The sequence below is a fragment of the Loxodonta africana genome, chromosome 8, assembly GCF_030014295.1.
Source record: "Loxodonta africana isolate mLoxAfr1 chromosome 8, mLoxAfr1.hap2, whole genome shotgun sequence".
NCBI classification, from domain to species: Eukaryota; Metazoa; Chordata; class Mammalia; order Proboscidea; family Elephantidae; genus Loxodonta; species Loxodonta africana.
The window spans coordinates 121,647,505-121,675,381 of record NC_087349.1 but is presented as its reverse complement, the minus strand read 5'-3'; the positions used below and the strand labels follow the sequence as shown (position 1 = coordinate 121,675,381).

Genomic DNA, 27,877 nt, shown 5'->3' with positions numbered 1-27,877 from the left:
CCAAGACTAAATCATCTGGCAGAATGGCCCGGCATACTGTTCCTTTTAACACTGATGGTTTTGCTCATTGAATACACAAAGCTTAGTGATAAATATGTTCTGAAGGACAATTACTTGAATTAATGAGTACCTAGAAAACTGTTGAACTTGGTGGTCTTGATCCACTAAAAGCATACTTTGAATGCATGAACTCACTGACTAGTGAGGAGACAATGGAATCTTTATTATTTAAATGGCTTAGTGTATTTCTTTTAAGAGGACTTAGTTATAAAACTAATTGTACCGGAGAAAGCTGATCTGGAAACCACATGCTCTTTTTCATTACCTGGTCCAATCTGACTTTCCTACGGAGAATAATGCATCCAACAGATATCGAATAACATCCTGTTAGGTGCTGTCGAGTTGATTTCAATTCATAACAACCCCATGTGGCAGAGAACTACCCCCACAGATGGCCAGGTCTGTTCTCCCACGGAGCTACTGGATGGGTCTGAACCACCAACCTTTCGGTTAGCAGCACTTGCGCCACCAGGGTTCCTTAACTGAATAACTACTACAAATAAAAGCCTGTACTTCTGATTACGAGATGACTGTTGTTTTAAGCCTGTTTGGATCTGTAATATTTCTAAAGACCATATATGAATAATGCAGGAGTAATTACTACTCTGAGCTGTCACCAGCTGGTACAGTATTACTGCCCTACCGCGGAGACTTGGAATGTCTTATGTGGACTTAACTAAAAGTGTGAAGAAAAATGCAGCCTGGAATAATGACAGTCATATTTATTGCAAATAGTTTCATTTTGCCACATATTTCTACCTATTTTACCAAATACTTTTGCTCTCCAGATGTGAACCAAGCAGAGATTTGAACAACATCACTTTATTCCAAAGTTGATAATGATTGAGGGAGTTTTTGCAGTCTTCCATCACTTCCTCCCTCAGCTCCACCCTGGCTGAAGATGCTAACAAGAATTTGGGTGGTCAGAAGCTACTGGAGGAAATAAAAGGGGCGAAGGCTACCCACGTTTTAGTTAATGCTTGACATGTCTTGGCATAAGGGCATTTTACCCTGTGTGAGGCAAGGAAAAAAAGAAATTAAATTAAAAATACAGATAAATTCAAGGAATGACTGAAACTATGGAAAAGATAACAATTTTATTTCCCCTGGTTAACTCAACCAGGCCCTTGTCTGATTTCTGACTGGTGGTTACCATGGGTTGCTTTGCTCAGTGGTGGCTGGAGTCTGGTTTCCCTCAGGATTAGAATGAACAATATTGTCCAAAATGTCACTCTAGTTTAAACCTATTTCTTCTGGAAAAGAACAACTTTCTAGCATAAAATTAAGGAGAAAAGGAAATAATGGGAGAAGGTTTAAAGTGTACAAATGTCTCCAACCACAGGAGGAGCAAAACACCAAGGAAGCTGGGTAGCACAAGGGGGTGACAGAGAACTGGAGTCCATGCCAAGGCTCACAGTTCCTTCGGGCCACATTCCACCCAGAGAGAAGCATTCAATCTTCATCATTAAGAAATACCCAAACCCAGTATGTGTAAGGGAGGCCGCACATACCACGTTGTTTTTCAGGAGATTTCCAGGGAAGAGCTAGACTAACTGGTGGTCTTTAGACCACCCCTGGCCAGAGCCCCAGGCCCGGAGGGAGGAGCTGGATAAGTCGATGATGGTGATGGTAAGTCAGAGCTGTGTTGGGTTCAGGTCTTGAAGATCAGAAAGCCCCCAAATGTAGAGCCTGGCGGGCTTCTTTTTGTCACCAATCCCTGGGTTAGCTCAAACCACACCCTCTCCCCCTTCTGCAGCTCAGCTATAGCAAAGGTCGTTGCTGTGCTTCCACCCCTCTGATCCCCGGTGGTATAGACTGGGGTCCGATGGTGACCTCCAAAGACCAGCTGCCCGGTGCCTGGCCCTGGACCAAATTCAATGCTCACTGCAAAGAGGTAGACCCCACGCTCAGGGGCTCGGAAGTAGCCATGTTGAGGGAAGTAGTTGCTGCCAATGTTGATGTAAGTAGTGTTGAACTTCACAGTCTTCAGAGCTGCCGTCCCCTCTGAACAGCCGGCATAGAAGGCCACAGGAGAGCCTGAAATGCAGGAGGAACATGCTCAGGGGCTCAGCCCTCTCTCCCAGGGATGGAAGTTAGGCCTGCCTTCCTCACACTAGCATTAGAAACAGGTCACTGACCAGAAGAACTGGATGGTGCTAGCTACCATTAGTGAACATTTTGATCAAAGTTTCTGTAGAACAATCCTGATCAAAAGGGGAGGGGGGAGTGTAGAGGAGAATTTAAAACTTCCATGAAACTCTGAGTTTTCTGGAGCTGTGAAAGCTAAATGAACCCCAGAAACTACTGCCCTGAGATAATCTTTAAACCTTAAACCAAAAAAGTCCCCTGGAATCTTCTTTAAACCAAATAATAGTTTAGCTTAGTTAGTAAAGAATGCCTACCTTGAGCACCGTGCTTCTTAAAAGAACAATCTATATGGGATCAAACTGACAACAGCAACTCAAAAAGTTAGATAGGAAGCTTCGAGGGAAGTGAGTTTATCTTAGTGGGGGAGGAACAATTCAGAAAAGGAAGGTGAGAATGGCTGCACAACTTGAAGAATATCATCAGTGTCACTGAATTGGAGAAATTGTTGAATTGGTGTACTTTTTGATGTGTGTAGTTTCCACAATAATAAAAAAGAAATAGGCCACTGACTGGTAACATAGCCACTCCCAACAGCAAGGTATCTCACAGAGCAGGAGCTAAACGGCCCATTCTCAGGTATTTCATTGATTGGGAGAAAAGAAGATACAAATCTGTTATCTAGACTGACAGACATTTTAACAAAGCATTTTCTCATTTGATCCCTTTTCCTTCCAACATCCTTGAGAGACAAATATCCCTGCTTCACAGACAGAAAACTGAGGTCCACAGGGCTAATGTGTTTGCCCAAAGCCATATGGCTTGTAAATGGCAGGCTGGTACAGGAACCCAAGTGTCTCACTCCCAGGCTACTGCCGCCTGCCAGGAATCTTGAGGTACACAAGATAGAGAGGACATTGCTGTCCTCGAGGTACCACCACCAGTGAGAGAAGTAAGAAGTGAAGGGAGCATCTACTGGACATTCGGCACACGGACTTCGAGAAAGGAAGGGGCAGGTGGCACCAGGGAAGAAAAGTCTCAGAGACCCAGGTTTTTAGCCTTAGTCATCACCAATTTTCAAAACAGGTTTCACAGAGCCCTGGGATTATAGGTGGGGAAATTGAGGCCCAAAGAAGGAAAGCTGCTTGCTCCAGATCACATGACTAATAAATAGCCAGGCTGGGATTCCACCATGCTGGTCACCGGAACTCTGCCCACATTTCCACACCTGAAGGAGCACTTCAGTCAGCTGTGGTAGGACGGAATGCAGAGAGAACACAGGTGTGAAGGCAGAGGAGGGTGTGGTGATGATGGGTGTGGGTGAATAAATGCACAGTGAGGAAGGGGGTAGTTGGGCTGCTAGCCAGGAAGGCCAGGCAAGGGAGGAGAGGGCCAGAAGAGCAAGGGCTAAATTCCCACTTTGGTTCCGGCTATGACATTGTCCTTGGCACCAACAAGGTCTTGCTCCTCACATGCTCCTCAGGAGGGATTGTTGAGACCAAACTCCCCATTTCTCGGGGGAGGAAACCAAGGCGTAGTAGAGGAGCAACTTGCCTGGCAGTTAGTGACTTAGATCCCCTAACTAGAGTCCCAACCCTTCGTCTCTCTGTCTGCAAACAACCTTGTAAATGAAAAAACTTTACTTTTCTCTAATTGTGGAAGAGTTTTTGAGAATTCAATCTCTGCCTGAGATTGTCAAGTCAAAGGTTGGCGGGCTGGCACTGCAGTTCCCCTAGCATCCCAGGAGGTGGCGCACTAGCTCAGCAGAAGGAAGGCCAGACTAGGGCGCCCTCTGCCGGTGTGTGGTCTCCCCTCACCAGGTTCCTGCAGCCTCCCTGCCTGCGCCTTAGAGTCCAGCCTTCCAAGGGAGACCCCACCCAGTCAGTGGACCCAGCATGCCCCTCAGAAGGTGTAAGGGTTGTGCTTTGCTAATCTGCTGGCAGAAAAGCTGAAAAGAGGCTTCCCTAGAGGCAAGGGCACAGGTTCAAGCTCTACAGACTTCCTGCAAGACAAGTAAGATAATATGGGCATACTGAGGGTTTGAACCACTCCAAGAGGAAAAAAGATGGAAGAGTTAATGTAGGTAGGCTGGTATACAACCTCAGCCCTGAAGATGCTAAGGAAACGGGAAACACTGACCGGGTTTCTACGACATGTTAAGCCTGTGTTGTAGCAACACAGCTGCCACGGAGTCAGCTCTGACTCATGCCGACCTTGTGTATAACAGAACAAAACACTGCCCTGTCGGGGAGCCCTGGTGGTGCAGTAGTTAAAGCGCTCAGATACTAACCCACTAACCGCTCCACAGGAGAAAGATGTGGCATCTGCTTCTGTAAAGATTACAGCCTTGGAAACCCTATGGGGCAGTTCTGCTCTGTCCTGTAGAGTTGCTATGAGTCAGAATTGACTCCATGGCAAGAGACTTGGTTTTGGGTTTTTGGTGCCATCTTCATGGTCATTTGAGTTCATCGTTGCAGATATTATGTCAATTCATCTCATTGAGGGTTTCCTTCGTTTTTGCTGACCCTCGACTTCACCAAACATGATGACCATTTCTAGCAACTGGTCTTTCCTGGTGATGTGTCCAAAGCAAGCAAGCCAAAGTCTTGCCATCCTCACTTCTGTGAAGCAGTGTGGTTGTAAGCGGTTGTATGCCTGTGCTGCATGTCGCAAATATTATCTGCTTATCTTCATAACAGCCCTTGAACGTGGGTAGTGATTCTCCCGTTTTACAGAGGAAGGCACTGGGGCAAGTCAGTGATTCTAGAGCCCGCGCTCTTCCCGCTGCTTCAGGCTGCTCCTGGGGAGACACCGACCTCTTGGGCTGTAATGACGGCCAACGGGAGCAGGCGCCTGAGGAGGGACCTTCAGCACGGCCAAGGACTTCCTCCATCCCAGGTGGCACCAGCGTATGGACGGCCCACATGTCCACCCTGTGTCTGGGTGAGGAGGTGGTCCCTGCCGCCAGTGCTCAGCCTCTGGCAAAGGAGAGTCTAGCAGAGGCACAGAGCCTCATGGTCCTGCCCCAGGGCCCACCTGGAGGTGTGCGGACCAGCCATCGAGGGCCTTTCAGAGGAGATGGGGAGGCAGCTAGCCTGGGTTCAGGTCTCCTCTGTGCCGCTTCAGCTGTGTGAGCAGGACACTTCCCTGTTTGTGCCTTGGTTCCAGGTAACATGGTGGTGGCTAACCCACATGTCACTGAGCTGCTGTGGTGATTCCACGTGGTAAAGCCCAAGAGGGCACTGCACGGGACCTTGCCCAGAGCAGCGAGAAGAGTCGAAGATATCTGCACAGAGAACAAGCTCCTTCTGGGGTCCAAAGTTTGCCTGCTCTCACCACTTGTGGGGTGCTATGCATGGCAGCTATAGCAGCACCTGGCTGCACACACTCACCTGTACACAGGGGAAAGCCCGCTGAAACTAACTGGGGGCGGCAGGGGGAGGGGGTTGGGGAGGTTGAAGAGCTGAGAGGGTGGGTTTCAGGGAATGACATGGAAGGAGGGGAAGCATCTCCATTCCCCGCTCTACAGTTACTGCTGCAGGCAGGCCAGGACCACCAGCGGATGTATCTGAGCCTCAGATGTTAACGTGCCAGGTGGCTCCGCTAGCTCCCCAGTGCTGACACTGACAGCGGGTCTAGTACAAATAGTGACTTCAACCTCACTGCATTCTAGGTCCACCACCTGTCATCTGTTTGTCACACTGTCATGGCTTACATGTTGCTGTGATGCTGGAAACTAGGCCACCAGTATTTCAAATATCAGCAGGGTCACCCATGGTGGACAGGTTTCAGCAGGTCTTCCAGACTAGGAAAAAAAGCCTGGTGATCTACTTCCAAAAGTTAGTCAGTGAAAATCCTCTGGATCACAACAGGGTATTGTCCGATATACTGCTGGAGGAAACCCTGGTGGCATAGTGGTTAGGTGCTACAGCTACTAACGAAAGGGTCGGCAATTTGAATCCATCAGGCGCTCCTTGGAAACTCTGGGGCAGCTCTACTGTGTCCTATAGGGTCGCTATGAGTCGGATCGACTCAGTGGCAGCAGGTTTTTGTTATAGTGCTGGAGGATGAGCCCCCCAGGTTGGGAGGCCACAGTGGACGCAAACATTCGGACAATCACGAGGATGGTGTGGGACTGGGCAGCGTTTCATTCTGTTTTACATGGAGTTGCCATGAGTAGGAGCCTGGATGGCTGGACAGCAACTAACACCAAGAACATATTTCAGGTAGCTTAAGAGGCCCCTAGGCCTGAATGGGAGGTAGGAGCTTGGGTCATGGTAACTAGGATCATCCTGTTCTTTTCACCCACCTCCCCCAGAGGCGGAGGAATGCTCCCAGAGAGCCCGTCCTAGACCTCCCAGTCTCCCCTGCCCCAGAGCTCACCTGCCTCCATCAGCTCTGCTGCCGGGGCCCGGCCTTTGCCTGGGGTGTCTACCCAAAGCTCCGCCTGCTTCTTGTCCCGCGTCCGGGTAGCTTCGAGGCCTCTCTGCTGCTTCTTCGCTTTCTTGTTCAGTATGGCCTGCAGCTTCCCCAGGTCTATGCTGACGTTGGCGGCCACAAGCCCTTGGAAATTCCCAAACAGGCTGTGGAAGAGCAGCTGGTGCCGCTCCAAGCCCCGCTGGGTGGTAGAGATCGCGCCCTGCAGGCCCTCCAGAGAGTCGTTGAGGGCGGTGGCCCAGGAGGCCTCACAGCACCGCTCTGCCCGCTGGACCTGGGCGCCCAGGCGCTGGAGCTCCTTCTTCAGCCCACCTAGGTCCTCCTCGCGCAGCTCCTCGTGGCTGGGCTCCAGGTGCTGTATCCCGGACCCAGCCCGGCCCTGCTCCAGGACGCTCACCCGCGAGGCCAGGGCGGCCCAGCCGAGCGCCTGCTCGCGCAGCCCACTCGCAGCCTCCTGCAGGCCCAGCCGGATCTGCTCGTAGCGCAGGGGCAGCGGGCCCGCCTCCTCCTCCAACATCTCCATCATCTCCTCCCCGAAAAGCTCGGCCAGGACGGCCTCGTGCCGCAGCGCGTCCTCCAGCAGCGCCCCAAAGGAGCTGTTGAGCTGGCGCAAGTCGCGGCGCGCCAGTCCCTCGGCCGCTTGCAGCGCGGCCACCTCGCGGAGCAGCGCTTGCAGCTGGCTGCGCAGCCGGGCAGTGTCAGCCCGTGCCCGCTCGCCCTCTGCCCGCTGCGTGTCCACCGCCAGCGAGAGGTCCTCCACCGCGGCCCTCAGGGCGCGCACCGCGGGCCCGTCCTGCTGGCGCCGCTCCTCCAGGTCCACCTGGGTCTTCTCCAGGGCCGGGTTGGTGTCCCGCTGGCCCTCCCGGATGACGCCCGGGGTGAGTTTCTGGCAGTCGCAGTCCTTAACATACTTAATGAGGTCGGCATGGCTGGCCTGCAGGTGCTGGAGGGTGAGGTTGAGCTCCAGAAGGTGCCGCTCCATCTCCTCCTTGTTCTCCTCCATGATCAATGACTTCTCCATCAGGATCACTCGGAGCTCACGTAGCCCCGTGTGGTTCACTTGCAGCTCCTCCACCTGCTGCCCCACCTTGTTGAGCTGTTCGAAGGTCTCATCAGATTCTGAGTACAACTCCTGGATCTCCTCCACCTGCCGGGCCAAGGTTGCCCTGATGTCAGTCAGGGCGGTCTGCAGCTCCTCTTCCCTGAGGCCCGCCTCCCTATGCAGGGTGGAAAGTTTCCGCTGCAGCTGTCCCAGCCTGGCCTGTAGGCTCTCTGGCTCTGGCCTTGCCCCTGCCCCTGCCTCAGCCACTACCACCAGGCTGCCATTGGCCCCCAGGAGCTCCTGGGCCTTGTGGAGCCGTTTCAGTTTGGCATCCATACTGGCCTGCACCTCCTCGAGGGAGCGGTTCAGGGACAGGTGCTGGGCATGCAGGCGGGCCTCCACGTCCTGCTGCAGCTGGCCCACTCTCTGGGCATTCCCCTGCACCTTGCTCTCAAATTTGGCACCCAGCTCCTGGAAGTCAGCCCTGGCCACGGAGCCCTCCTGGATCCTCTGGATGGCTTGGCGATTGGCCTCCACATCAAGAGAAAGGTTTCTTACGGCCTGGGAAAGGCTGTGCAGGCTTTGGTTGAAACCCCTCCAGATGGGGCTGAAGTGCACATGCAGAAGGGTCTCCACATGGGGCAGCAGCACCTGCTCCAGGGACCTGCCGGGTGATTCTGCAGACAACAGACACAGTTACGTACGTGCTGCAGGAAGACACACCCTTCCTGGGGGGCCCGTGGTCACCAGACGAGCCTCTGAGGCTTGAGGCCTTCCTGCCTCCCCTCCCTATGTCTCAGGTGTGACCAGGCACTCACCAAACTCAGTCTGATTTGCTTCAGTTGTGGCCACTGTAAGGTTACTCGCCAGGGCTGTCCATAGGCCTGGGAGGCTGTCAGCCACCTGGTGAAGGTCATTCTGGAGATCTCTGAGCCGCTGTTCCTGCTGCACCGCCACTTGGCTGATCTCTGCAACCAGGTGGCCTGAACACATGTCAGAGGTCAGTGCCAAAGGCTGACCAACCAGGCCTGGTCAGATCACAAGGGTCAGAGAAGATTTGGGAGTGGGGAGCAGGGAGGCAATACTGATAAACTACAAGCATGAGTTTAAAAGCCTTTAGCCCAGGAAGGACAAATACATGGCAAGTGAGCCCTGATGACACTTCCCACACCCACAGCAGACATGACTAATCAATCAATCCTGGTATTCCATCCTCCTCGGCCACGTGGACATGGCCTCAAAATAAGGCAGCCCTTGTCAGCAATAGGAGTTGACCATGAGGTGAACTCATTTGCCATCTGAACCTCAGTCCCAGCCTTGAGAGACCCCACAAAGGGTGTCTCTTGGTGGGTTCATCCATGCTGGCTCCAAGGCCAGGGACAGCATTACTTCCTGGCTGATTAGGAAGTGGGAGGGCCTCTTCCAGGCTTGTGAGATTCAGGGAGCAAGGAAGGCACCAGACAGAGCTGTCCTCCAAGGCAGCAGGCCCATGGCAATGGCGCACGCACTCTGCAGGCCAGCAGCAGTGAGCCTGGGCACCTGGGGTGGGGTGGGGTGGGGTGGGGTGGGGTGGGGCAGGGAGGGCCAAGGTGAGCCTCTGCTGATTCTGAGGGGATGGTTTTCCAGCAGTGATGCTGCCCTATCAGAGGAGAAAAGGCTCAGGCACAGGGGCTCTGCCCAGACCACCTACTGCACAACCAACCAGGGACTCCAAGGGGACTGCCCCACCCTCCCAGGAAGGCAACACACCAGGTCCAGAGCTGACTGGCCCTCCCCAAGGCTCCTGGAGACTGTCACCTGGATCTGCAGGCCCAGGAAGTGCTGCAGGATCTGCCGAGAGAAGGAGGGAGGTGTGGGACGTTAACCTGAGTATCAGTGGCTCCGCATGGCCTCTGAAGTCTGAGGTCAGAGGCTGGGGCAGGAGGGGGGTGGGAGAGTAGCCCCCTGTGGCATGGGTCGAGAGAGCCCTACCGTGGTGCTGGCAGTCGGGGCCCACATAGCCTGGGCAGCACCTCCAGGCCACGGAGGCCACCACCTTCTGCTTGACCTGGTATACTGGCTTGGAGGCCATGCGGTACCTGGGGGAGGAGGGCCGGCTCAGCAACTGGCGGAGGGGGGGACGGGACGGGGGGGAGCAAGCTGAGGTGACCAGGAGAATGGCCCACCGTCCCCACTCACATGACTTTGACTTTCTGGCAGTCAGGAGTCCCCTGCAGACACGGCTGCTGTGAGTGGATGAGGAACGTCTCTGTCTTGCAGGTAGCTACAAAGGTGATCAGCCTGGACTTCTGGTAGGGGCACCAGTTACTAGAAAGAAATCAGAACTTGAGTGAAGGAATGTCTGCTGAGCTGCTGCCCAGGCCACCCCACCCCCACCTGGTTCCTCCCTCCTCGGAGCCCACAGGGGGGCTAGGGTAGAACACCCCACCACCACCACTACCAGTGCCGAGGTTCCTGGAATCTATTAGCCCTGAGGAGGAAGCGTCTGCATTATTCATCCCTCCAGTTCAATCTCAAACACTCCACAAACCCTGCCTGGGAGAGCACCTGCTCCATCTCCTTCTGGAAGCCCCCCTACCAGGCCAGCACAGAGAGGCCCAGGAGCCCCTCAAAATCACACAGCAAAGTTACGGGTAGGGCCAGAACAGCTCTCACTGTTCCTCGTGGTGGGAGGGAGGCAGCCTGGTGCAGCTGGGGCTGGAGAGTTCTGGACCCAGTCCCTCCTAAACCACCTTCTGGCTGTGGGACCTTGAGCAAGGCACTCAGCAAGACTGCCACTTTCCCCATCTATTCATGGAGATACCAACACCCTCCTTGCAGCAGGCCAACAAGCACTCCTAACAGGCACTCAGAGAATGGGGCTCCCTGGCCCCACACTGGCCAACCTAGTAGCCTGGCCCAATTACTATTCACATCCTTCCTCACAAGAGACCTGGCCCAGGGAGGACAGCTGCTCCCCGCCATGCCCCATTAGTGCTGTTGCACAAATGGACTTTCAAATCATGGTACATCGTTTAGGGGGAGGCAGCTGGGTGAGCTGTCTGCTCTCTGGGAAACGCAGACTAAACTGAGGTCCCTAAGGGCTGGCTTTGAGGGCACACTCTGCATCTGGAATACCTGGTGGTAGTTCCTCCTCCTCTGCCCTTCGCCAGCATGTGCTGTGGCAGGTCCTGAGAGAGGGTGTATGCCTGATGCTCACTGACATGGTGGCAGGCTTAATGGGGTGACTGGGAGGCGTCAGCAGGCCCTTCCCTCAGCAGTCAGCTCCCAGAGCAAAGCTCTCTGGAGTTCCAAGTGGCAATGACCTCTGCAGCTCAGTGCAGCTCAAGCAGCTCTTCCATGTTAGGTGCTGATAGAAACACAGGCCTTCCCTTGGGGTCCCAAGGGAGAGCTGTCAATCTCCAATGGTGGGATAAGTGCTAGGACCAACCCAGAGAAGTTCAGGGGCCTGCAGGACTTTCAGAAAGAGGTGATAATTGGGCTGAGTCTTAAATGGAGAAAATCAGATGAAACAACAGAAGCTGTGGCCCAGAGGTGTGTGGGGCCCATAGAGGTATAGACTGTGGAATGAAGGCAGGCTGGGGGAAGGAGAAGCCATATCTTGGAGGCCTTGAGTGCCAGCTGAGGAGCTGTGTCCTAAGGGCATGGGAAGTCATGGGAGCCAGGGAGGGTTAGGGATTTAAGCAGTGAAGTGAGGTGCCCATGGCTCCTGGGCACAGAAAGGTTAGGATGGGACAAGACTTAGACAGTTGTTGCAGGGGTCTTGGTGAGAGATGATGGTGGCTTGGACTGCAGTTGATGATGGTGAATACAGTAAGAACCGGTCACATTTGTGAGACATTAGAAGGCCGAATTAATGGGCCTCAGCGATGGAGTGGCTCTTTGGAGGCTGGCATTTTATTCTCTGGTGATGGTCTCTATACTGGACCATCCAGTGCAGCCATACAGGGATGCTGCTGGGGAGGGCAGAGGTAAGGGATTGAGTGACCATAGGTGTTTTGAATGCCTGCCTCCACTTGGCTCTCAGAAGCCTGGCATCCAGCCTTTACCCTCTTGGCAGCAGATTGGAAATGCTCCTCAGGAAAATGAACCAGCCCAAGAGGAAAGACCTAAAGATGCTGGCATCAAGAGTTTCCCAATGAAATAGTCCAACCAGAGCCTTCTATAGCAAAATGGATCAGAAAGCCCTATCCACACACTCACAGCTTTAATCAGATTTTCAGTCTCACTACTCTTCAGTGGGAATCCTTGGATGGCGCAAATGGCTAAGTGCTCAACTACTATCCAAAAGGTTGGTGGTTTGAATCCACCCAAAGGTGCCTTGGAAGACAGACCTGGTGATCCACTTCTGAAAGGCCACAGCCTTGAGAACCCTATGGTGCATTTCAACTCTCCACATGTGGAGTCACTATAAGTTGGAGTTGACTCCTTGACAGCAACTAACAACAACAACTCTTAAGCAAGCAGACATCCAAGGATTACCTCTGAGGAAAATACCTATTACAAAAGGGAGAGGTAGGAATTAGCAAATAGGAAAAAATCAACTTGGAGAAAACGAAGATTTTGCTGGGAGAAGAGAACTTCCATAAAAATTGTATTAACATATCCAGATTGATAAGAGAAATCACTGCATCCAAGAAACAAGAATAGGAAGCTATAAAAAAGGGGAAGAACAGTTAGAGAACAAAAAATAACTCTTGAAAATTAAAAACGTAACCAAAAAAAAAAAAACCAAACCCATTGCTGTCAATTCCAACTCATAACAACCCTGTAGGACAGAGTAGAACTGCCCCATAGGGTTTCCAAGGACCACCTGGTGGATTCGAACTGCTGACCTTTTGGTTAGCAGCCCAACTCTTAACCACTACGCTGCTAGGGTTTCCAAAAATGTAACAGTAGAAGTGAAAAAAATAGAAGAACAAATAGAGAAATGGAAAACAGGAGAGAAGAGAAAAACAGAGGACCAATCCTGGAGATTCAGCGTCCAAATAATAGGAATTCCAGAAAAAGAGAGAGAGAGAGAGAGATTTAAAAAAGAATAATTAGGAAAATACTCCAGAAGTTAAGGACCTGGATTTCCAGATTCAAGGGGCCAATCAAATATCTGCAAGATCATGAAAATAAATCCACATCTAGGTACGTCATGAAATTTCAAAACTCTGGAACCAAAGATGATTCTACAATCTTCTGGTGAGAAAAACCAAGCCACACACACAAAAAGATTAGTAATTAGAATTGCTTTGAACCCCTCATGATGGTTGTGGTTATGTGTCAATTTGGCCAGGCCATGATTCTCAGTGGTTTGGCAGTTATGTAATGATGTAGTTATCCCCTATTTTGTGATATAATGTAATCACCTCCATGATGTGATATGATGCAAGCACCCAATCAGTTGTAAGGGGAGTTTCTTTGGGGGTGTGGCCTGAATCCAATATATATGTACATTCTGGCAAAGCTCGCTGGCTTTTGCTCACTCTGGATCCTGCATCTGGCTCCTCATCATCTGACCCCCAGTTCTTAGGATTTGAGCCAGTGGCCTGCAGTATTGCCTGTCCATCTTGGGATTCATTGGCCTTTGCAGCCCGTGAGCAAGCAACCTGCTATCTGTCCTGCTGCTCTTGGGTTTGTCAGCTCCTGCAGCTATGTGAGTCAGGAGAAGCCTCCAGTCTGATGCCTGACCCACAAACTTGGGACTTGCCGGCCTGTACAACCACATGAGCTGTTTCCTTGAGATAAATCTCTTTCTCTCTCTCTCTCTCTCTCTATTGCTTCTCTAGAGAGCCCAGCCTAAGACACCTCTCAACAGCAATATTGGAAACTAGGACACAGTAGAGAATTGCATTCAAAATACTGAAGGAAAATTATTTCCATGATACATGAAAGAAAAATATAAACATTTTCAAAACAGTAAGATTTCAAAATATTGACCTCCCTGTGTCTCTTATTAGCGAGCTACTAGAGCAGTGGTTGGAGCCCTGGTGGTACAGCGCCTGCTAATCGAAAGGTTGGCAGTACGAATCCACCAGCCGCTCCACGGGAACAATACGTGGCAATCTGCTTCCTTAAAGATTACAGCCTTGGATACCCTATCCGGCAGTTCTACTCTGTCCTGTAGGGTCGCTATGAGTGAGTCAGAATCAAAGGCAGTGGGTTTAGAGTAGTGGTTCTCAATCTTGCCTGCACATTAAAACCATCATGTGTCATTTTAAAAATAAGATTCTCTGGGCCCCACCCCAGGCCAGTTAAATAAGATTCTCTTGGGTTGGGGCCTGGGCATCTGCATTTTTAAAGCTTCCTGGGTCATTCTAAGGTACAGTCCAGGATTAAGTACCACTGTGCACAAGGAAGTGCTTCACCAAAACAAGAGAGTAAACCAAGAAAGAGGAAAGCATGGGATCAGAAAACAGAGGTTCCTGCTCAGAAATGAGATGAAGGGAATCCCCAGGAAGACGATGACAGGAGACTTCAAGAAAATGGTGTACCCTGGGTGCAGGGGCAATCAGTCCAGATTGGAGCACATCTGGAGGCTGTGGGAGAGACTTCTCCAAGAAGATGAAGTTGATCAAACACCTGACATGAATGAGAGTGCTAGAGGAGATCTGAAAAATTGGCTGAGCATTTAGAACTGAGCTAGTGACCAAGACACAGAAAACTAAGCAAAAGAAAGCACACACACATACGTACAAAAATATTATTTACCCAAGGGGAAACCAAAAGTGTGCAGGGAAAAAAAGGATTCATAATTTACTTCAAGGCTCAACTCTAAGTAGTATACGTAGTCACATGAGCGCAAATACTCAAAATGACAATACTGGGAGCAAGATGGATGGGAAGTGTGAGTTCACATGTTTGTGTGTGTGTACAAGCACACACACATACGGATGCACACACATGTTGGGGTTGGAACAGTGGGTAGGAATGTGAGCTGAATCATTATCTTCCATAATGGAAAGTCAGTAGATAATGCTACTTCCCAGGAAGTAGCGATGTCAGCACATTCTTTAGAGTTATAGAATCAACTAAAGTGTTGAAAGACATCTCAAGACAAGAGGGGGCTGGCACTTCTGATTGTCTCAATAAACCTTGGAGAACTAGTTGACTCCAGGCCAGGCGTCACCAAAGTTTTTCTATAAAAGGCTAGAAAGTAAATATTTCACACAGGACTGGCTATGTAATTTGCGGGGCCCCATACAAAATAAAAATGTGGGGCCCTGTCATGGATTGAACTGTGTCCCTCAAAAATGTGAGTCAACTTGACTAGGCCATGATTCTTAGTATTGTGTGGTTATCCACAATTTTGTGATCTCATGTGATTATCCTATGTGTTGTAAATCCTAACCTCTATGTTGTTAATGAGGCAGAATCAGAGGCAGTAATGTTAATGAGGCAGAACTCAATCTGCAGGATTAGGTTGTATCTTGAGTCAATCTCTTCTTGAGATATAAGAGAGAATTGAGCAGAGAGGAGAGGAACCTCCTACCACCAAGAAAGAAGTACTGGGAGCAAGTGCATCCTTTGGACCTGGGGTCCCTGCACCGAGAAGCTCCTAGACCCAGGGGAAGATTGATGACAAAGACCTTCCCCCACAACCAACAGAGAGAGAAAGACTTCCCCTGGAGCTGGCACCCTGAATTCGGACTTCTAGCCTCCTAAACTGTGAGAGAATAAACTTCTGTTTGTTAAAGCCATCCACTTGTGGTATTTCTGTTACAGCACCACTAGATGATTAAGACAGCCCCCTTGTTAAAAATTATTAAGAATTTTAAGACAGTGACAATAGAGCCTTAAGCCCAAAATGAGATCCTTCTGGGTGCAGACCTCTGTGCAGCCACACAGTGCCCACGAAGCTGGCCCCAGTTTTGGGCTTTTTGGGTCATAGGTATTCTGTTGTAAATACTCAACTCTGCTGTAATAGAGCTTGATCAGCCACTGACAGTGTATAAATGAATGACCATGGCTGTATTCCAATAAAACTTTATTTATAAAAACAGGCAGGAGGCTAGGTTTGGCCAACAGGCTATAAGACAGGAAGCAAAGGCCCTGAGATTGAAGGGTGCCTGTTTGAGAAAGAGTGAAGAGACTGCTGTGGTTAGAGGAGAAGCAAGTAAAAGAGAAATAGACTATACTATCAAGTGGCGAAGTGGTTAAGTGCTACAGCTCCTAAACAAAGGGTCGGCAGTTCGAATCTGCCAGGCGCTCCTTGGAAGCTCTACGAGGCAGCTCTACTCTGTCCTTTACGGTCGCTATGAGTCGAAACCCACTTGACGGCACTGGGTTTGGTGTTTTTTTTTAATCAGGGAGGTAATGGGCGTTGAGTGTGGAACCTAGAGACTTAGTAAGATAGAGAACAGAGGGGCCCCCAAATCTTCAAACAAAGTAACAAGAAATGGGCCAGGATGCAGAAACAAAGCCATTCCCCAGAACAATGGGGCAGGGTATCTAAAAATAGCATGCAAACTTCTTTAAAGTTGCCTTTCATAAACAGCTGGAGAAAACCAGGCCCAGGGACATGCCGGAGAAAACCAGGCCCAGGGACATGCGCAGAACATCCACCTGTGACACTGTGTGACCTTCCACCAGGGGCAGTGAGGGGCTACAGCCCCAGCCAGGGAATTGAACCCAGGGAGCAAGAGACTGCGCAGGCACGACACCCCATAATAAGTCCTGCTACGAACCCCAGAGGCCTCCAGGACAGGAGCCATCTTGGAAAGCTGCTGCGCACACACCTTAGTTAACATATCCCGGTCTATGTCTATGAATAAACATGAATCTTCCTCCCCCCACCCCCCGCCCCGCCCAAGAACTTTTAAAAACTCGGGCCCTCTTTTTTCCTGCGAGACGGCGGTAAACCGTTGCTCTAGGCCCTCCTCGTCTCTGCTTGCAAGCCTCTCCAATAGAACTTTGCTCGCGTGGAAAACTACGTGCCTTACCTGCTCATTCTTGACCAGTGAGAGGCAAGAACCTTATTCTGGTAACAGCTATAGTTTGTTGACCCTGCCTAGGAGTGTGTATAAAAAAATGAACATAAGAAACAAGTAAAATAATTTCCTTCTGGAAAAGAAAATGCGGGTAAATAGCCAAGATCATTTTGGAGAATCATGCATGAGCAGTTTTTCTTCGAGTGTCCATAATGTAGAATATGATGCAGCCATAAAGAGAAATGAAGTCCTGATACATGCTACAACATGGATGAATGTTGTGTGTAAGGAAATTTGAAATTTGAGGTGCCCAAGAAGATCTGAAGTGGCCTCCTTGAGGTTTGAATGCAACTCCTATGTGGCTTTCCACCCTAGCAACAGCCTTTTTCATGCAGACGTCATGAAACTAAGAAATGTCCAGCAACAATGAAAGACCCATATATCCCTTTAAGCCAATCGCCTTACAAGCTTCCGCTACAGGAAATCTTGCCTTAAAATGATCTACTACCAATAGAATAATGTCTTTCAATGATCTAAGTTTGTAAATACCAGTCACATACTGTACTTCATGTCCTTCGTTTCCCCCCTTATAAAACGGCACTGCTGGGTCACCATATTGATTCCACTACATGGAATTCAGCCTGTCTCCAGCTGGAGCTGTCTCTTTACTTTCAATAAATGTTTCAGTTTTATATTAATCAGGCTTTGGATGGTTACTCTATGACAAGCGAAAACATTCTGCTGAGTGAAATAAGTCAATCAAGAAAGGGCAAGTAGTGTATGATCTCACTTATATGAAATAGGCAAATATATAGAAACCAAAGATTATTAGTGGTTACCAGGAGCGGGAGAGGGAGGTAAGGGGGTGTCTCTGCTTTTAAGGGACACTGAGTTCCTGTTAACGACATGAGTAATTTGGAAACAGTGGTAACGGTTGCACAGCATGACGAACACAACCAATGTCACTGAATTGTACATGTAAACAATGTTGACGTAACAAATGTTTTCTTATATATATTTTTACCACGATAAAACAAAAAACAAAGACATATTGTAAAGCTAAGTAATGAGAACAGTGGGGCGTGGGCACAGGACTTGGCAAACAAGCAGAGGGAACAGAAACCAGGAAAGAAAGGGCCCATTTGTCCCTGAGGGGTTAGTAAATGGTCAAGGAAGCATATCGAGGTCGGGATGGAAAGAAGGAACGTTCGCTCTGTGCAGAAACAGTGGACTTTACAAGTGCTGACTTGGAGCTCAGCAACCATGGGCAACATTGCCTGCACGCACAGATGACCCAAGGACCAGCAGCTGCAGCCCCTACCCCACCCCAGGCACATGGAAACTCCTGGAACATGGGCTCAGTCCTAAGGAGAAACACTGTACTAAATCAGGGGTTCCCAAGGACGAGGTGCTACTTGCATCTAGTGGGTGAAGGCCAGGGATGTGACCAAACATTCTCCACAGCTACACAATGCACAGGACAGCACAACAAAGAATTATTCAGTTCAAAATGTCAACAGTCCGAGGCTGAGAAACACTGCTCTGGACAAAGTTCCACTCCTTGCACAACCTCTGACCTCTGACCTGCTCTTCCTAAAAGGTCAGCCCCCGGCCCTAGCTGTGGAGGGTGTGGAAGGCCAGTGCCCCGGGCATGCCTGGTCCCGTCTGCCAGGGAGTGACTGGGACTTTCCAGCTCGAGCACCTGGAACAGGAAACTGTGCTGCCTACCCTTCCTGCTGAGAAACTTTCTCTTTTGACCTGCCCAAGCCTTGGCCTCCAGCAGCTGCTACACCCCCCTGCCCACACTCTCCCCGCCTTTGGCAGCTACTCCCTTTACACTGCACAGGCTGCTGGCCCAGAATAGTTGGGAATGCTCCTGACCTTTGCTTTGGTTTCCTCCAGCTCTTGGCAGCGTCTGGCTGGCCCTCCAAGCCCCATGCCCCGACTCAGCCTGCCCAAGCACCCCATTGTTCTCACTCCTTCCACCCCACCCCACCCTGTCCCCCCTTCCCTTCTCAGGCATACTCCCTCTTTGTGTCCTTCCTTTGGGGGTAATACTGGTACCCTCAAAGCTGGTCTACTGAGGGGCAGTGCCAGCCTGGAGTGAGTGCAGCGGGCCCTCCAGCCTGACTTGGGTCTGCCCTTGACCTCTGACACCTCCACCCCCACTTGATGCCCCACTGACCCCTCAGGGCTTATAAAATGGGAGCTGGGAAGCCTGGGTTCTCAGCCCCTTCCCCTCCCTGGACTCCAGATCCTCCTCCAGCAAGGCCCTACTCCCCCCACCAACCCCCAGTCCTGGAAATGTGAAAATGGATCTCCATTCCCCATACCTCCCCAGGGCACAGAGAGGGGAGTGGGAAAGGCAAGAAGTGCCCTGGAAGGCAGCCTTCTGAATTATGGATGTGCCTAAGTGTCTCTTAACCAGCCAGTAACCCCCTGGAGACTAAGGGCGTGCTCTCCACCTCCTTGCTTTCTGAGGCCTCAGTTTTACCGTGATCTCACAGGGCTTTGTCCCCTGAGTCAGGAAAGGGCCTTGGCAGTGGGGCTGACGTCCCCTTGGGCGTCCAGCCCAAAGCTGGGTTCCCAGCGAGGCCTCCTCCCTGTTCACACCCAGGGTCCTGAGCCTCCAGAGTGAGAATAGGGACTGGAGCTGCCAGGGTTGGGGGCAGCTGAGCAGCCAGGCTGCAGGGGCCCTTCAGCTGCACACTCACACTTCTGCCCTCCTGGCGGACTCAGAGGATGCCAGGGTCCCCACCTCAGACTCAGTCCCACTGAAAAAGCAAGTCTGGGTGTGAGGAGCCCCAACTCTAGCCTGCAGCTCCCGCCACCCCCAAAGCTGAGAGCAGGAAGGAAAGGGTCCCTTCCTTGCAGGTCCACAGAGCAGCTGTGTACCATGCCAGGCCCCACAGGTCCTGTAGGAATCGAGGAAGCAGTTGGCCACATGATTCTTTCACACGTGGAGCCCAGGCGTACGGGGGATATCAGGCACCAAGTTGGCTCTCTTTCCACAGGGTTAGTCTGGGCCTGCGCTGGCCTCAGGCTTGGAAACAGGCATGAAGGGTAACGCTGATGGGGGACTGCCTAGCCCACCAGACTTGAGCGCAGAGCACGGCAGGCAGGGGGCAAGGGGACCTGTTGGCATGGCAACCCCCCACACCCCACACCCCCACCCCCGTCGTTTCCACCTCTCCCTTCACAGGAGAACAGGAAGCCAGGAAGTGGTCAGCCGGCAGGGCTTCCTTCCTTTCTCACCAGCCCGTGGGGGCCTTGACAACTGGGCCTGACCTGTGAGGACCCACAGGTTCTGGGACTGGGGCCACTGTGGGATTCCAGAACACCCTGGAACCAGGGCCTTGGGAAGCCAGGTTACTTCTGGGCTGGTGTGCTCTGCTCACACCCTGGCCCCTATTACAGGATGCCTGGTGAACTGCTGAGGGGCCCCCAGTGGTCCCTGATGGGTAGGCCTCTCTCCCTGGGACTACAGGAATTCCACACCTCCCACAATCAAGGGGGTGGGGAGAGGGGACAGTTGCCAGCTGAAGGCTCCTTTCAACCAGAGAGATGAAGGCTGCCCAGAGGCAGGGCGTGGAACTAGTGCCTTGGGAGGGAAGGCTTGGTCCTTGGACCTGAAATCAAAGCTAGGTGGCTGGATTCCCCCTCAAAGAGTCACTCTGCACCCCTAGCCCTGAGAAGAACTGGGGTGGGAATGGGGTCTCACATGTCCACCTTCTAAGGCCACTCCTTCCTGTACTGCCGGCCCCTCCCACACGAAGGGTCCCTGCCCACTTGTTCTCATCCTCCTTCCTCCCCCTGGTCAAACCCAAGAAACACATTCCCCTTGAAGCGTCAGAATCTGAATATGAGACAGACTGGGCAGAATCGTACCCTCGGTCAAAGCAGTGGTGAGCGAACGCCAGGCATCCGCATGGAGACTCCGGGTGGATATAAGCTGGTCCGTCATCCTCCAAATCATGGAGATGCCCTTCCACAAGTCTGGGTGTGCATGTGTCAGGGGGCAGGGGCATCTGAGGGGGGCCAGCCTAAGGGTTGGGTTGAGTTCTGGAGTCAAGCTCAGATCCTGGTTCAGGCTCTCCTTTGCTGTGTGGCCTTGGGCAAGCTGCTTAGGCTCTCTGAATTGTGGGGCCCTCCTCTGTAAACAGGACTATTGGGAGGATTCACTGAGTAACACTTGGCCAGGCACCTGCTCTGACTGAGGGTGCTGGAGGTGAAGTTCCCGGGCCACCCTTGGGCCCTGAGGAGGGACCCAGTCTCATAGGCCCAGTACCTTATCAGCAAGAGGGGCCCTGGCCCTGGACAAATGGGAGGTTGGAAATGTTGTCCTGGGTCCAGTCTCACCTCCCAAGGACACTGAGGCACCTCTCTTCTCAGGGCTGGGTGCTCAAGGCCAGGCTGCCAGCCCCATTCAGTCCTCCTTGGCACTTGGGTCAAAATCCCATCACCAGGGCAGTCTGGTCCTCCCCCATGTGGGCCAGGCCAGCTCTCAGGCCTTGAGGGGCTTGGCTTTCAGAATTGATTTTCTTTAAAGGACAGAGGCAACCGCAAGACCAGTGAATGATGTTTGGAACCTCTACCTCCTGGCACCCCGTGCTGGGTGTCTGAGGGCAAGGAGCTGCTTCTTCCCTGCCCAAGCCCCTGGCCCAGTTCCCTGCAAGGGGGCAGGCAGGAGTGCCTGGCCCAGGGCTGGCGGTGGGGGGTGGGAGGAGGCGGGTGGCTGCTTGAAGGGGAGCCTAGCACCTGGCACTTCACTCAGCCTCCCAGCTGCCCCAGCAGATGGATAATATTATCCCATTTTACAGATGAGTAACTGAGGCTCTGGCAGAGCTGGGACCATGCACCATGACCTCCCCTGAGGTCCAGTCCCTCCTTACCGTCTGCTGGGGTCCTTGTTGGGGTCCTCAGCCTCTGTACCCCAGACCTCAGGCTGCCTGGAGATGTGTGGGCCAGAGAGCCTGGCACCAGGGGCCTGGGCACAGGCCCCCAGTAGCCCCCAGCCGAGGGGCCCCCCGAGGCCAAGTAGCAGCGTCAGGATCATCTCTGCTACTGGGGCAGGCTTAGGCTCAGCTTGGCCAGTGACTCCAGAAACTTCCAGTGACGTCATCCTCAGATGAAGTCTCAGAAGGAAAAGAAAACACGAGGACAACAAAGACAGGAAGTGGCTGGGCTGGCCCACCAGTGGCCCCCCACCCCGCCTGGCCCATCAGAGGTTGCCAATACACCAACACAGGCCTGTTCCTGTGCCGCAAGAGGATTGGGGTTGGGGACACTGGGGGCGTGGGGAGGCACAGGGAGGTAGCCTCACCAAATGTGTTCCTGGAAGCCTGGTCGCAGGAAACAGGAAAGCCAAAGCCTTGTGGTGAATCTGCAGGAAGTGGTCGGGCCAGCTTTGGGGGGTCTGCTGACCATGAAGCAGGAGGCCCTTCACAGCTCCTCAGCACTTTTCACCACTGCACTGTGGGAGCCAGCAGTAGTGGGCGCTCAGAGAAAGAGACCAAAGCCTGGGGGGACCCTCCCCCTTGCCCCTTGGATTGGCTTTGCTGGAGCCCTGGATTGGGAGCCCTCAGTGTGCCCATGAGTAGCTGCACAGACCAGACCAGTCTGGGAGGTTGGGTGCTCTCACCTGATAGGCCTGTGGGGCCCTAGCCCCCGCCCTACCTGGGGCACTAGGGGCACGAGCAAAGATCCCTCCATTCTCTGCACCTGTTTCCCCAGATGTAGTACAGCCCCCACGAGTGGGCAGAGCAGCTGAATGAGGGACAGTGATGGGTGAGGAGGGGTCCCACCCCTGTAGTCTCTTCTGCCCACAGGGAGAAAAGGAGCAGAGGTGAGGGCTAGTCCTCCCGCCTGGGTGGTGAGGGAAGGGAGGGCGGGGCTGGAGCCTTCCCTCCCTCCCTTCTTTCCTCCCTCTTTCCTTCTCTGCCTCCTTCCCGGGCTGGCTGGGCTCCCATCAGCCACCACATCAATATTTCATTGGCATCAATAAGAGGCAGCAGAGACAATAAGAGACAGCGGCTGCCGCAGCCTGGCCAGCTTGCAGCCAGCAGCAGGAAGGGCGTCAGCTCTCCATCCCTGCCCTCCACCATGGACGTCTTCAAGAAGGGCTTCTCCATTGCCAAGGAGGGTGTGGTGGGTGCCGTCGAGAAGACCAAGCAGGGGGTGACTGAAGCGGCCGAAAAGACCAAGGAAGGGGTCATGTATGTGGGTGAGTAGGGGCGCAGCTGGGGTGGGGGGCAGGCCCACGGTGGCGGGGCAGGGAGGCAGTCAAGTTCCCTTTGATCTAACCTTTCTCTCAGGCCCAGGAAGGCATGGGGGGCTGGTAGGGCGAGGACCTAGCTGTTGACTCAGGGTCTCCAAGCCCTGAAGCACCCCCTACCCTCTCTACACTAGTATCTGTTTGCCTCTGGCCTCCTTGGAGGCCCCCAAGGGTCTCTGGGACAGGACAGGAAGAGGGGACTCAGACCTTAGACACAGCCCAGCCTGGCCTGACTCCCAGGTCACCCAATCGACCAGCTGACCACCTGTCTATACACATATAAATGCATGTACAAACACACCGCCCACCAGCCCCCAGCCTCAGCATCACCTGCAGGCCCCTGGACCCAGACAGGGAGTGGCACTGAGCCTGCAGTCCTGTTTGCCCATGGTTGCTCATGTGAACACAGCCCCACCCAGACCCTAGCCATGCTGTGAGCAGACAGGTGCTCAGGTGGGCTCTCCTGTCCTCTCTACACGATGCTGCTAGGTCAGCAGCCAGACCACAGACCCCTCCCTGCCCAGAAGGGAGGGGGAGGGGCTGGGGAGACAAGATTGAGTCTCTCTCTCACCATGCCCCACTTGGCCCCTCAGAAGATGAGGAGGCCAAGCAGATGACTCAGCTTTCAGCTGCGCTGTCCTGTTGCTGTTTATGGGGCCCAGGGCTACACCTGGGCAGGACCCAACCAGCTCAGGCATCAGTGTCCCTTCTTCAGGCCTGGCCTCTTTATTCCCCCCATCCTGTCTTGCTCCCTTCCTGTCCTGTCTACTTCCTCCAGACACCAGCAGGAAACAGTCCTTTGAAGGGGCTGTGGGGGCCCCAGACACCATCTCTCGCCCCCACCGACCCCACAGCTATTCTGTGGTATGTTTGCCCTGACCTCCCAATACTCCCTGGGTTATGCCTCCGTTTCCTTCCCAGGAGCCAAGACCAAAGAGGGCGTTGTGCAGAGCATGACCTCAGGTGAGGAGCCCCCAGGACCAGGGACAAGGGAGCTGAGATACCCCTAGGACTCTTGCTCCTTAGTAATGAGGATCCAAGCCCAAGGTCCTCCTTTACACCCCACCTGGGACCCTAAGCCCTACATGGACCTAGACCCCTTCAGACTCTGAGGTTAGACCCTAAGGGGGGGACCCCTCACCACCATCAGAGCTCCACCCAAGTCAGAAAGGGGGAAGCCTAGGGTGTTGGCAGAGCCAGAGTTTTGAATCCTCCTGCCTAACGTGGGGGGCCCAGCCAAGTGGGGAGGGTTAGGGTGCAGGCCTTGCAGAGCCACTGCCCACAGTTGCTGAGAAGACCAAGGAACAGGCCAATGTCGTCAGTGAGGCCGTGGTCGCCAGCGTCAACACCGTGGCCACCAAGACTGTGGAGGAGGCAGAGAACATCGCAGTCACCTCCGGGGTGGTGCGGAAGGTGAGCCCTGGTCCCCACCCCCTCCTAGGTGTCAGGATCTGCACACACCCACTTCTTGTCCACTGATGCCTGAATCCTCACACCACCTTCGAGGGAGAGAGTTTGGGGCCCATTTTATAGATATGGAAAACCAAAATGACCAAACCTGCTGCCGTCGAGTCTCTTCTGACTCATAGCGACCCTATAGGATAGAGTAGAACTGCCCCATAGGGTTCCCAAGCAGCAGCTGGTGGATTTGAACTGCTGACCTTTTGGTTAGCAGCTGAGCTCTTAACTGCTGCACCACCAGGGCTCCATAGACGTGGAAAGTGAGGTCCAAAACCACTTCTTCCAGCTGACAACCAGCATTTAGGAGATACCACACTTGACAAGTGAAAACAGGGTCCTGTGGGCCCCACATACTGACAGGCAGCTTCTAGGGCAGTGGACACCAGGCCAGAGCTGCTGAATCCCCACCACACATTGTCCAGCTTTCCTCCCAACCTGGCTGGTATGATGATGCCTCTTCCTGGGAGAAGCAAGTAAGCAGCGGCCCCTGGTGATGGGAAGCTGTGAGGGCTCTGAGCCCCACCCTGCACCTCCATTTTTGTGTGATTGTGTGCGCACGTTGTGTCCTGGCTGCTGAGCACACAGGCACATTGGGACCCTTCGCTGAGGCCGGGCTGGTGAGCGGGGCTGTCCAGGCACTCACCACAGAGCAAGCTCCACTTTAAGTACCTTACACATATTTACTCATTTTGTCTGCACGAAATCCCATGAGCTAGGGTGTGGAAACGGAGGCCCAGAGAGATTAAGTAATATGCTTGAGGTCACACAGCTAATCAGAGTGAGCTCAGGAGGAATTCCGAAGGCAATCTGGCTTCCGAGTCTGCATGTGAGTGTAGGGTGATGGTGGGGGCTGGGATTTCCACCTGGGGTGTGGGTCTGACTCCAGCCATGTGCAGACTCCAGCTGTCTTCAGAAAAGCTCGTCTACCTGGCACAGGTGGAGTCAGAAGCTCCCAGTGCACCCAGCTTTGGGGTGTGGGTGGGTACAAGGGTAGAGGATCGTCCCTGCTCCTGGGTCTGGTGACGGGCCCTAGGGATGTGCTTCCAGGGGCCCTAAAGAATCAACACAGGCTTTCCATGTCCTTGAAGCAGACAGCTGCACCCCTCTGGGAACTCCCAGCTCTGCCCCCTTCTAGCTGCCTCACGTCAAAAAGTTACTTAACCTCTCTGGGTCTCCATTTCCTCCTCTGTAAGGTGGGGGTGGAAGTATCTGTCTCAGCGGGCTATGTGATGATTCAGGAAAATGGACCACAGACAGCAGTGACGCCTGGCTCACGGTGTGCCATGAGATTACATAGCCATCATCAGAGGCCCCTGAGCAGGGTCCGTAAGTGGGGACAGCCCAGGAGACAGATGGACTAGGGAAGCTCAATCTCATGCCTGGCCCAGTCACTCTCCACCCTCCAGCAGAAGAGGACCTGGGGTGGGGCCAGGGAGGAGGGCTGGTGAGCCCTTGGAGCTGCCCCAGGCCCTGGGTGGGGGTGACTGCTCCAAAGGAGACTCAGTTCCTGGTGACCCCCCAGTGAACCATGGAAGGATGTAGCAAGGCCTGTCTGCCTTGGGGCAGCAGGGCCTGGGGAGGTGCCACCTGTTCTTTCCCCAGAGAGTCTGCCCATCTCCACCTGACAGTTCAGTGCCTTTTTATGCCCCATCCCACCAAGGGGCAGGATGTGGCAGGACCCTCAGAGGTGGGTGTTGGACCTGGGTCCAGACAGCTCACCCAGTCTGGCCCTGCCCACCCCAGCTGTCACATGACTACTTCCCAGGCAGGTTCCCATCTTAGCAAGCTCCAGCTGGCCTGCAGCATAGAGGGGTAGAAGGAGATGAGAAAGTGGGAAGCACCCATGCTACTGGTGATGGGGGTAGACCTGGACCAAGCCAGACCTGATCCCCACAGCCCCACTGCTTTTCAGCTCTGAGGCCTTGAGCTGGATACTCAGGGTCCCAGTGTGTAAAGAGTAATGACATACTCCTCCTCCAATGGCTGTTTGGGGGGGTTAAGTAAGGCAAGGGTATGTGATCATGGGATTCAGGGACAGTGAGGGTGAGGACAGAGCTGGGGGGCCTCTGCCTTCCCCCTCCCCCAGATCTGGTGTCCTCATTGAGAAGGCTGAACCAGGGGCTGCCCAGGGACTTGGGGGATCAGCTGGGCTCTCTGGTACTTAGTACCCCCAGAAGGCCTTGACATCATCTGACAGGACCCCAGCTGTGGACCCTTCAAAGATGTTCTGTCCATCCTCATGGTCAGCCTGACCTCATACCTCCCTCCCCTCCATCCCTGGGAGCAGGCAGCTGGGGCCCTCTGTGTCCTCCACATGGCTCCTGCTTTGCCCCCTGCAGGAGGACTTGGTGAAACCTGTGCCCCCACAGGATAAGGCAGCCACAGAGGAGGAGGGAGTAGCGAAAGAGGTAGGTGCTGGGCTCCCAGGCAGCACCCAACCCCACCCAGTCCCACCTTGAGTGTGTCCCTGGGCAAGCCCTCCCCCAGAGGAGGACATGGGGGAGGGACCTCCACTTCCACAAGCTCGCTGCTTCCCTCCTGGGACCCAGAACCCTCAGGGAACCCCCCTCTTTTGCAGCCCTCTGGCAGGGACTATGGGCAGGACCAACCCTGAGCCTGAGGATGCGGTCACAGGTGACACCCTTCCCCTCCCCACTCAGCTTGGATCTAGGAGAGGCACTGAGGGTTGGGTCCTGGGGCTGTGTGTGAGGGTCACTCTCTCTCCCAGGCTGAGAGTGGGGGAGACTAGGGCTGGAAGTCGCCAAGGAGGCCCTGAGGCGTTACCTCTCTGCCGTGGACCCTATCCCCTCCTGGCACCTGGAGTGCCGGCCCTGGAGTGTGATCCTGTGCAGCTGTACCCGCTCCTGGCACCCACAGGCCTGTCCTTCCATGCTGCTGCCGCGTGACCACCACCTTACCTTCTCCCTCCCTCCCACCTTCTGGTCCTCTGAACCCACAGATGCTGCTGTGAATTGGTTTTGTTTTTTTATAATTCCAACTAAAACTCAAGTTCAAGCCCCAGCTTCCTCTCTATTGCTGCCTGGTTTGTAAAGAAGACCCCAGGCCCTCCTGGGACAGGAACAAGTGCGGCCTGTCACCTGGGTTGGGAGGACAGGTTCTGGGCCACATACCCTACAGGAACACAATGGGTATTCTAGACGCTGCTGAGAGCAGGCACTGCCTTCACCCCCGCCCACTCACATGGCCTTCAGCTCCACCCTGACAAGTTGCAGGACACACTGACCCCAGTAGCGCAAGCTCCAGACGCCCCCATGTGTCCAGCTTTGGCTCTGCCTCTGCAGTGGACCCAGCTTGTCTGCTCAGTGTCTGAGAATCACTGATGGCCAGTGATGCTTCTGTGAGTCCTGGGCTCACGTGCCCATCAGGGACTAGGGACACCAAATACCCTCGCTGGGCCAGATGGCAACTTTCCGGGGTGGGGGTGTACACGACACATGCACCCAGGCCCCTCCACCTGGCTCTGCCCAGACTGGAGTTCCCAGCTGAGCTGGAGCCGGGTTTTCCCACCTTGACCAAGAAGTCCCTCCAGGTGTCCTTAAAACAAACTGCAACGAGAGGGAGGCTGCCTTCACGGGGGAG

General features: G+C 53.4%; 2 protein-coding genes across 3 annotated transcripts; one reads left to right on the top strand and one right to left on the bottom strand.

Moving 5' to 3' along the window:
- MMRN2 (multimerin 2) lies at window positions 1–22,303 on the bottom strand. Its single transcript, XM_003418597.3, has 7 exons — window positions 21,435–22,303; window positions 9,803–9,931; window positions 9,596–9,702; window positions 9,374–9,454; window positions 8,443–8,607; window positions 6,529–8,301; window positions 1–2,097 (listed from the first exon to the last, which is right to left on the bottom strand). Exons 1-7 carry the CDS (start codon window positions 21,662–21,664, stop codon window positions 1,712–1,714), a joined length of 2,871 nt encoding a protein of 956 aa, XP_003418645.2. The 5' UTR covers window positions 21,665–22,303; the 3' UTR covers window positions 1–1,711.
- Window positions 21,771–27,848, top strand: SNCG (synuclein gamma). Of its 2 annotated transcripts, XM_023558570.2 has the most exons (6): window positions 21,771–22,765; window positions 23,738–23,779; window positions 24,102–24,229; window positions 26,617–26,685; window positions 26,856–26,911; window positions 27,006–27,848. In XM_023558570.2, exons 1-5 carry the CDS (start codon window positions 22,645–22,647, stop codon window positions 26,889–26,891), a joined length of 396 nt encoding a protein of 131 aa, XP_023414338.1. In that variant the 5' UTR covers window positions 21,771–22,644; the 3' UTR covers window positions 26,892–26,911; window positions 27,006–27,848. The 2 variants fall into 2 exon arrangements, with proteins under 2 accessions (XP_023414338.1, XP_003418646.1); XM_003418598.4 differs by lacking the exon at window positions 26,856–26,911.
- Window positions 27,849–27,877: the final 29 nt, after the last annotated feature.

Coding starts and splice junctions, on each gene's coding strand:
- SNCG (XM_023558570.2), top strand. CDS start 22,645: ATGGACGTCTTCAAGAAGGGCTTCTCCATTGCCAAGGAGGGTGTGGTG. Junction 22,766..23,737: donor GGAAGGGGTCATGTATGTGG/GTGAGTAGGGGC, acceptor TTTCCTTCCCAG/GAGCCAAGACCAAAGAGGGC. Junction 24,230..26,616: donor CCTCCGGGGTGGTGCGGAAG/GTGAGCCCTGGT, acceptor TGCCCCCTGCAG/GAGGACTTGGTGAAACCTGT.
- MMRN2 (XM_003418597.3), bottom strand. CDS start 21,664: ATGACGTCACTGGAAGTTTCTGGAGTCACTGGCCAAGCTGAGCCTAAG. Junction 9,932..21,434: donor AACAAGGACCCCAGCAGACG/GTAAGGAGGGAC, acceptor ATTTCTTTCTAG/TAACTGGTGCCCCTACCAGA. Junction 2,098..6,528: donor AGCAGAGCTGATGGAGGCAG/GTGAGCTCTGGG, acceptor CCTGCATTTCAG/GCTCTCCTGTGGCCTTCTAT.